The 10,210-nt window shown below is 47.0% G+C and overlaps 1 protein-coding gene across 1 annotated transcript in view; it reads right to left on the bottom strand.

The window, feature by feature from the left end:
* Positions 1–847: 847 nt before the first annotated feature.
* The window catches only part of BCR (breakpoint cluster region), a gene marked incomplete at its 3' end in the record, with an annotated part of 84,203 nt that continues 74,840 nt past the window's right edge, over positions 848–10,210 (bottom strand). Inside the window, exons 9-14 of the mRNA XM_009888605.1 lie at positions 6,320–6,441; positions 4,924–5,092; positions 3,409–3,528; positions 2,400–2,475; positions 1,734–1,838; positions 848–922 (exon numbers count right to left, since the gene is read on the bottom strand). Coding sequence (XP_009886907.1) covers positions 848–922; positions 1,734–1,838; positions 2,400–2,475; positions 3,409–3,528; positions 4,924–5,092; positions 6,320–6,441 — 667 coding nt within the window. The remainder of the gene's footprint in view (positions 923–1,733; positions 1,839–2,399; positions 2,476–3,408; positions 3,529–4,923; positions 5,093–6,319; positions 6,442–10,210) is intronic.

Genomic DNA, 10,210 nt, shown 5'->3' on the forward strand with positions numbered 1-10,210 from the left:
ACATCAGAACTGATTTCACTGAGAACACCACAAGTATAAGATCTCTCAGAGAGTAGGTTGGGGGCTAGCCGTCAAAAACTCATTGTCTTCATAAAGTGCTTAATTATGTGGTATCTGGCGTTTTTGAAGATCTAGTAATGAGCTGTAGACATTGCCCCTGTTTGTAAGTTATGTTGTAAGTGCTGTTAGCCAGCATGCAGGAGGAAGGCTAACAGAAAGCATGTACATCCAGTTCACTCCTTTCCTCCTGAGACTGCACATGGAGCTTAGATACGAACAGGATCCCCGGCCACATGGCTAGGTAAGCTTTGCAGCTTTTCCTAGATTATCCTCATCAATGGCTGAGAAGCACGTTTATTTCTACAGCTGTCCTCTTCACTCTGCTTTCTCACCTTTTTTGATCCTTCTGTCAAATCACTCCCCCGAATTTTAGCACCTCTTTCTTTACACTAAAAATTCTGGATGTCAGAGAATGCTTTCCATTCTTTCATCGCAAAACAAAATACAGTTGAAAGACTTCAGGATAAGGGCTGACTTGTATCTAAAACTGTAGGATAATTAGCAAACACTGCTTAAAAAAAATACCAACAGACTAGGCCTAAAAAATAATGCTGCATGCTTGATCCTTCATCCTGATCTTTCTGAGAGTTAATAGAAGCATTAAAAAATTGCATTCCCCTAAATTTACGCCAGTGCCCCGATTTCACTTCCAGTTCCCCAAATCGCCTCTCCTCCTCACCATCCCCCCAGATGCTGCAATCCTAAAGCAGTCCATGCCCAGCTGTCACAGCACCTGCACTGTCTAACCCCCATCAATACCTCTGTGTATTACAGAACTGCAACTCACTTGAACTTTGCTTGAATCCTGTGGCAGAGTGGACAATGACATTCAGGAATCCATAGAGACCTGGGGATTCATCATCTGTACAAAAGACCCAAGGAATTTTGTTACGTTCACAGAGGAGCCAAAAGTGAAAGATAAAGTGATAAGATTGATGTCACATAGGTTAATGAGCAGAGGGTAAACTGTCCCTAAAAAGGATGGCAAGAACATGTAATTTAGCCATTTCAGAAAAAGAGGAGACTGTTTCAGGTTCAGCGTCGGTTTCACCTGTAATGCCTTCTGGCAGTGTGTGGCTTTTACAATGACATTTTTAGGGTCAGCAAGACAGCATGGAAGAAATTCAAAGGCGAATAAGTAAAATATGGAGGCTAAGTCTATACTAGCAGATTAAATAGTAATTTAGGATGGTTAATTTTGGCCAACTAGTGTTTTTCCAAAGATTTCCCAGGCATAGTTCAAAGTTGTCCCAGGACAGGACTTCCAACAGGCACGCTAATCCCTAGTGTGATGGCTGCATGTAAAAACTATTTAATAGTCAATGAATATATATTGGAGGACGACCAGGAATGTTTTACTAATTTAGATGTAGCCATATTCTTTGGAGCTTGTATTTTATTGTTGCAGCAAGTAATACTGGGATGCAGATTGTTCTTGGTCATGCTGCTCTCTCTTTGTACACTATCATCTACTTCCACTAAACTACACAAGTTGGGGACATATGGTCTCAGCTTTTGCTTTACAGAAACTCTCAGTTTGTAACTCATCACCAGGTTGAAGCCTGTAGCAAAAAGAAACAGTAAGAGCCATTTCAGGGGAAAGGCACAAAGGCAGACAGAGGTAGGTTTTCACTGCAGCTGTACTATGTGAAAGCATAAACCAAAGGTCTCACCTTCCTTATTGATAGTGAGGGGAATGTTGTGGACTGTCTGAAGCTTCACACAGGAGTTTGTCAGCATCTGAAGCTCCACTGATGTGAGTGAGAAGCTTTTAAAGCCTGTCAAGGAGATTCAAAGAGGAAGGAATTAAAATTCAAAGCAGAAGCTAGATGCACGCACCCTCATTCTGGGCATACGTGGGATAGCCGCTCCCTGGGCAATGCTCAGCAACAGTCCTGTTGTGCTCAGGACTGTACTGCTACTGCAGCCCAGCTCTACTGAGGGCATATTTAGTTACTCTTCAGAATAAAAAGTCTCAGGATGGTTCACAAGAAACAACGGGGGACTCTTATTTTCTTGCAAAGCTGAAAAAGTAAGTAAGGGTGCAGCTGTTCCCTTTACCCGGAACTGCACAGGGCTCTGATCTCTAGGGTAAATGGGAGAATCTCTCCACGCACTTACTTTGTGCTCTCCCTACACATTCCCTACATGTTGCTGCAAGCAAAAGTCTCCCAGACAGGCTCAGATGTGCAGAGACAGAAGACATCCATGTTGTGCTGTGGATTTCAACGCACATCTCTCTTTTTGCAGGGAACCCTGCCTGACGCTTCATCCTCTGGACTCCTGCTCTCTAATAAGATCACAGTATTTGTACCAGTGCCCAGTTGAGAGACACTCACATTTCTTCTGCTGCTCCCGGATGTTCTCCCTCCACTCTGCCCTTTCATAGTCCGATGAAATGAGGAATGTGTAACTCTACCCGGGAAAACAGAAGAAAATGGGGCATGCATTAGTCTGACTGACCACTGAGAGCGGGCCCGCCTGCCTCCCACCCTCCTCCAGTGGAAATTGTTGGATGTATTGTCCTTCTAGTACTCCTGCCAGTTGTTCTGCATCACTGCTTTGTCAGTGACAGGCAGGGCTCTGGCAATGTGCGTTCTCAGCAACGCGCCAGCAGTACCAACATGGACTCCTGCAGTCAGAGCCTTCACAGAGAGCTCCACCCTGCAAACAGCAGCTGCATCCCTGGCAGCATGAGGTCCCGTGGCAGCTCGGTGCTATTCCTCACAACAGTTGCACCAGGAAACCCAAAAGCCTCCACCACAGGCCTAGACACTGATGCAAACTGAGGACGCAGTGATCAGCTTGTGGATTTGCATTAAGCAGCAATAGGATCTTGTTAGAATCCTTTGCCACGTGCATGGAAAGGCCACAGTGACAGGTTACAGCACTGCCAGAGCAGGGAATACCTCTGGCACACTGTGCATCCCACAGCGCTAAAGGAGTCTGTTCACAACCTTTCAGCACCCCTGGTGCCAAGTGCAGCCTACAGTCCTGAGGAGACAGCCCTGAGTGAGCCAAGCCTTGAACCTGAAGGGGAGTCTAGAAGGCAGCTGCTGTAGAGTTTTATCTTCAGTGAAGAACGCCATTCCTATTGCTCTGCTTGGGCAGGTGCTGAGGTTGGGGATTAATTTCTAACGTTAAATGCCAACGCTGCATACAAATTAGTCATAGCCTTACAAGATGTCATCATAACCTTTGGTGTAGCAAGGGTTGGATGTCTGTTCCTTGGAAACTGCTTTCAGTAGAGGGCATGAAGACCTCCTTGTACAACAGCATATACAAGACACACACACCACAGTCAACCTTCACATCTGTCTTGTACTCGATACCAGAAGAGCCACTCACCTTGCCATTGCGATTGTGTACCCGGAAGGCCATGTTGGGAGACATCAGCAGTAGGAGGGATTCCTGTTCTGAGAGCTTCTTTTTCAACCTCTCAATGACCTTGCTGCCTTTATTTGCCCTCTGAAGGGTTGGGGAGAAATGGAGAGAGAGAACACACATCATTTTCCAACATCTGCCCCCGTTTACACTGACAGACATTTTAAGATCCACAGTCCCTTCCCTCTGTGAGTAGCCAAATGGCCCCAGGCAGGAGAAATGCTGTCAACAGAATCCACAGGTCCCCTAGCTGCTCAGGAAGACGTTACCTGAAGTACCTCCACACTCAGACTTGGCTCTATTCCCCAATTCCAGCTGCCCCAGATGAAGGTGCAGAGGCATGTGGCCACTGTCCCACCTATGCCCTGTACTTGGTGTTCCAGAGGCTGCAGCAGCACCACATTACTGGGCAGCCATAGCACTGCCAGGTCCTCCACAAGCATCTTTAACTAAGGAGACGGTAAGGAACTTCTCTAGAAGCTGCCTAGAACTCTGTTACCAAAATTCTCTCCCACACACCAATCCATCTTCAACAGAGGTCAGCTAAAACCAAGGTTTTTTCTTGGATAAAACACAGTCCCAAACCCAGCCATGTATATTGTTTGGCACTGATGCACCGAAGAATGTATCTTAGACACCTGGACCTTGTGAGTAAGAGGCTTCCACATGGTGTTCCTCTTAATATCTTACTTCTTCCACGAAGCCCTCTCTGAAAGCCAGCCAGGACAGAGAGGCAGAAGCATGTTCTTTGGAAGTGTGGGGTATAGTCATCTCATGGTACAAGCACTGTTATTCATACCCTGTTCTACACACAATCAGGCTTTCAGTTTTCAAGCTCTTACTTCTCTTTTGGGTTCCAGGAACGTTTGGAGTCTAATACCTCTGAGAAAACACACCTTGCAAGCAAAGAGAAGCCTGGGCCAGAGACACCGTATCTGTGTCAGACTGTCCAGTCAGCATAACTGGTGTTCTCCGTATATTTGCTGGTGCTTTGACACCAGTGAAGTCAGAAAAGGCTTCAAAAGCATAACTGAGCCTGCAAAAATTCAGAAGTACATGCCTTCTGACCAAAATCACTTGCAGGATCATACTTTAAACAGCCAGAAATTGGCATGCCACACTCCCAGTCCTTCTTGTGTCCCCAGCATAAGAGCCCTGCCCTACACATGGACGCTCGGGGATAGCAGTCACGGGCAGTTCCATGCAAGCAGAGGAGCTACTGGGTACAACTACAGGGTCTTTTTGTTTCTGCCTTCTCACAGGACAGCATCATTCAAGCCGTGCATTAGGACAAGTAATGATGGGCCGCAGAGCATCTGGATATCATTGATAACAGAGCTGCACCACAAGCCTCTGCTGAAGTCTGTTTTAGGATGACTTGCCATGCTGTGCAGCTCTGGGAACGATGCTTCTATCAGCACCTCATCTCAGCAGAGACACTGAGTCTGTACTTGGCATGGAGTGCTCAAACCCTTTTACCTTTTCACGCTGGATGTCATTCTTGATCTGGGATATCTTGATCTTCATGGCATCCAGTTCCTCATCAGGTACCAGTGGGATATTGGGCACTGCCTCAGACTCATCCACCATTTGGAAACTAAGGTCAGTGAGCGGGATGTACCATTTGCAGTCATATTGCTGGCTTTTTCTGAAAGACAGAAGCTCCAAACCTTTTACTATTACCGGTGTTTGGCATCACCAACTCCCCCTTCCCACAAGTCTTTCCCTGCTACAGTGCACAAGATACAGAAATGAGTACAACTCCACTGTGGCTCCCATGTGGAAGAAGCCTGGTAAAGGGCTGCTTTCCAGCAAGAGAGCCTAGAAGGGCCAATAGACAGTACAGCACATAACAAGGCAACTTGTTTTATTATCTAGTTCTTTTCATCCTAAGAAACCACAATGATCTTTTGCAAACCCTCTCAGTCCTGCATGCTGACCCTCTGAAGCTTCCACAGAGGAAAAGTTCAAAAGCCATGCCATGCTGCTGACCTGGCTGCTACCTATGATCTAAACCCAGGTCTCTCCTGCCTGAGCTAAGAGGGCCAAGTGGGGCAGGTGAGCCAATATGTATATCTGTGTAATCCAACCAGAAGAGAGAAACTACAGCTCATAACTACCATTCTCCAGTGATTTCACCAGGATAACCAGTTCACTTTTTTAATATTTGATGTGATTTATTCCCTCTCCACCTCTACTGTCAGCAACACCCACTCTTGGGAATGTCCCACTCTTTTGAAGGTTCATTCCTCACAAGCTTGTGCTTCAAAAGGGGCAGGGACAACTTTTTGCTTGAGGAGGGCAAGAAGATGAGAGTCGTCTCCACGAGCAGAACATTTATCAAATGAAGAGAAGCCCTGTTTGAGGCAGGTATGTTGGTAAAGGTTCCTCCCCTCTCCTTTGTGAAAAGCGTCAACAAAACTGTTTGTATAGCTGCACTTTGGGGTTGACACATAGTCTGTTTATTGTACCTTTCCAATTTTTCTGCAAAACTGTTAACTGGCTGTAGCTGCAAGGCCAAAATTAATAACCTTTGGAGCAAAAGAAAGTGAAGAATGCCACCAATTAAAAGAACAGGGAAGAAGAAAAGTGAATAGCATTTGTCCAGAATACCAGCAGCTACAGCACATCCCATTTTCCTAGGAAGGCTCAGAGCAGGGGTGGGAGGAATTACCTTTTCCTGAGGGATCGGGACTTGGCCAAGGTCTCATCAAATAGACAGCACAACCTTGCTGATCATTCCTTGACTAACTACATCTCATAGATTATGGTTACCCAGGTGTGGGGTATTCATATTCAACTAAAATTGCTGGCTAAACCCAAGATTCTGCCAAAGCTGAGGTGCAAAGGACATAGTCCAGAAGAAAAACCTCACCCTCCAATCTGCTTCTTCAGCTTGGCACACAAGAACAAATCAGTAAAAAGAAAGACATGACGTAGCTTGCGAGCCCCCTCAACCAGCTCCACCATGAAACTGTCCTTCAGCAGCTGCCGGTGCTGGTGAAAAAACAGAAAAAAATCTTTTAGTTAGTGCAATATAAGCCTCAGATTTTGCACTGGGGCAACACATTCCTTACACATGACTCCTGACAGAGCCAATTCAGTAAATTGGACTAATTCAGAAAAAAGAAAAAAGGCTATTAAATGTTCGTTGCTGTAAGCTCTGCTCCCTGCTGCTGCCCTCTCTCCCAGGGTCAGAAATGGCCATGCATCTCCTTTATTATCTGGTTCTGGGTTAGACTTCAGACTTCCCTCCTTTACCTGTTCCCAAACCCAAGTGTAATTTATGGTAAGTCATTGCCTAGACTCTGCACAAGGGCCAGAATCACTGACAGCACATCATTCCCTCACAAACCAGCAGAGAGCAGCAAACACCACTTTTCTCAGGAGTCACCCAGCCACTGAATTCAGCTTAAGCTGCCCCACCAAGCAGAAAGAGGAGTGAAAACCTCCACTCCCCATTCACAACAGAAGTTTGTCAACATTAACAGCTGAGTGCCATTGCTGCTTCTTTACTACAAGTGCTGTTAATTCCTGAAAAAAATGTGTATCTAGCAGATTTCTCAGTAGTCCCTCATCAGCCTGTGTTTAAATAGGACCATCTGGATAGGCCCCCACCCTGTGCCTATTTAAATCTTTTTTTTATGTATCATATAAACATTCCCCAAACCTAGAAGATGCAAAGAAGCTGGACAACCCTGATGCCTTTATTGCTGTTTCTAATTCCAGGGACATTTACAACCTCCCAAATAAGAGGCACACATTGGGAGGCAGAAGCATCACTTTCCCAATTCCCTTAGGGGGGCTCCATAGCTGAAAGACAGACAGGCTGGAGCACTGGCACTGAGATAGATGGCTGCGTGCTGTTTCAAGTTTTAAGCCCTGCTCTACACGCAGGCCTTCTGCTCTGATGTCAGGATCAGTAGGACTCTGAGTGCACATCTGGAATAGGTATCTCCCACTGATTTTCAAACAGAAGTCACGGGCATTCAACTTTGGGCAGATTTTATTCCCACCAATATGTCTAACTGCCAGTGTTACCTTGCTTCACAGACAGTACAAGCAGGAACTACCAGTTTCTCTGCACAGGTATGCTAAGGTACTTTTTCCTGACCCATACTATTTCCTTGCTATTCCAGCTAAGAGGATGCTCCCCTGACACCAATGAGCGACAAGTTACACGTACCATATATGCCTAGACAGCACTGTGGCTGGGGATAGGAGAGATCTGCTAACACTGTCCGGTGCTAACCAACACCTCCCCCTGCTGTCCCACTGCCAGCCTTCTCCAGGCCCATGCTTGAGTCTCAGTATGACTCACTCCCGACCTGCAGTATCTCTGTGATCCCCATGCTGGGAATCCTGTACACGAAAACTGTCCACTTCCAAGAGGCAGCTGTGCTCTGCTATGCAGCGGCATGCAACAGGAAAGCAGTTAACATGAGCCAGGTCAGGACGCCCAAACCAGAACTGATGCCTCAGTTTCTCAGGTTATACCCCATGGGTTTTTTTTCCTGCGTGACTTAACAAGCCCTGAACACATTTGCCACAGAGGGTGTGGGAGTACAAACCCCCACGCTGCCTCTCCTTCCGCCTACCATCCTTCTCATCTTGGCTCTCCAAAATGAAAACAAACCACATCAGTCCTCAGCCCAGCAGGCATCATGGAAGGAACTCAAGGCAGAGAAATGCCCTTGCAGACATAATTCTTGTTTCCACACTCTGTCATATACCACCATAAAGTTCCTGACATGGACTACAAGTCTGCCTTTTCCTGTCTGCAGTTGCACTGCACATAGCTGGCTGTTAAAGCACGCATAGCAGTGTCAGCATCTTATCTTGGTGCTGTCTTCCGTTACACAAAGATCCAGGAAATCCATGAGCAGCAGCAAAAGCTGCACCTTTCCCACAGCACGAGGAATCAAGGCTGCTACCTAGCAGACTGTTGCACCATCTCTGGGCAGGAGTCTGTGGAGATCTGGTATCCAGCAGTGATTCGGGCTCAGAAAGGCCCATACATATGTTAATGTTTATTTTTAGGTGGGTGTGATCCTCCTGGCTTCTCCTCAGTGATTTTGGAGAGAACGCCTGCCTGCATTGATGTCTCTGCTGCTGATGCGCGCTTGTGCATGCCTCCTCCTCCTGCACGGCAAACAAACCCCAGGTAGGAAACTAGAGACATTGAGCTTTCAAAATAAATAAATAAAAAGGAGGAGGTATATTGTCCTCCTCAGCCACAAAGAATTTCATTTGGCATCAACAGTGAAGCAGGGAAAGATATTTTCTGAGCAAACCAAAACCCTGATTTCAGGTTTCTTTATCTGATGCATATTAATTACGCTGCAAATCAGCTCAGCTCCTCCGGGGCAATGAGAATAGCTGCTTGTTGCCAGCTCAACCTCTGCTCATTGTTTGTAGGTGTAAAGATGTTCTCACAGCTCACTCATCTCTGCTACCCAGCAGGATGTGGCACTGTCCCTTACCTACCTGACAGGGACATGGCACGATCCTGACCTGGCCCTCTGTCCCCCTCTGCCAGGTACTGGCAGTGTGCGAGATCACCCAAGACCCCAGCCCAGCACCTTGTTGAGAGTTCCTAGCTGAAAAACACCACAGGCTAGTCTAGAGCACAGACTCAGCGCTCTGTTCTGGGAAGATGTCTCTGGTGGCAAAGACAGGCCGACAACATGGTCACCAATGTGTTTCTTCACAGGCAACGGAGAGAACAGGCCCCTGAGAGCTGTTGGAGGACTGTGAAGGACTACTGCTCAGCCCTGGATCAGCCCCCTGGTTTTGGCAGTATTCCAGTACTGTCATCTAGACCATAGCACTTTTACGACAAGTGTGTCCTCAAGTGAAGGGGAAGCCCATACAGAGGCATCAGTGACTGGAACCCACTGTGTCAGGCCTCCACAAAGTAAGAAGAGTCCGTCAGTATTCCCTACAGCAAGGCTACAGACCTCTCCACACGGCCTGCCTGGTCCAACCTGGCCACCCCTTCTCCTGCCTTCTAAAGTTGCACCTAACCTGCCGCTGCACAGTCCTTGGCTGTCATCACCCAAGCAGACTTCCTCCAAGCATCTATGCTGTCTGTCCCATATCTCCCCAAAACCCAAGTAGAAAGCTCAGCCACACGATGCCAAAGCAGGGGTATGATTCAACAGCCTTCATACATCCCATCTGGGACTGAGGTACCACTCGTTTGCACCGAGTTTATTTTGGGTAGCACTCCTGAGTACAAAATACCCTGTCTGACATGAGACACAGTGCTACTATGAGGCAGCAAAAAGTCTTTGGCAGCACGATCTGTCAGAAAGAGAGCTGGGTGGAAAGAAGACAAGGCTGTATTTCCTAAGCTTGACTGGAACAGAAGTAAAGAGGTGAAAGGGATGTATTCCAGTCAGCCACTCCGAGGAAAACACTGAGCTTCCCAGACCTTTCATTCTTCCTAACTTCTCACTCATGAGCTAGTTGGGAAGGTCTCCCTTCAGCAAGCAGCAGGGGTAAGCTGCCACAAAAGCAACCAAGTATCTGGGGAGGAGAGGACAGGAGAAAACATTTGTGGATCAAGTCAGGAAATCTCTCTTCACAGGGGTGTAGAGCTTGATATTAGCTATAACTACCAGCTTCCCTTGGAAAACAGGACTTTCCTTCGGGTTGGGCACAATAGGCATGCCCCAGGCTGCTCAGCATCAGTGGAGCAGAGGAGCTTCCAGCAAAAGGTCACATCCTTTGTTGCAAATGATTCATCTTGCCAGGAGGGTTC

Source organism: Charadrius vociferus, unplaced genomic scaffold (assembly GCF_000708025.1).
Source record: "Charadrius vociferus isolate BGI_N301 unplaced genomic scaffold, ASM70802v2 scaffold917, whole genome shotgun sequence".
NCBI classification, from domain to species: domain Eukaryota; kingdom Metazoa; phylum Chordata; class Aves; order Charadriiformes; family Charadriidae; genus Charadrius; species Charadrius vociferus.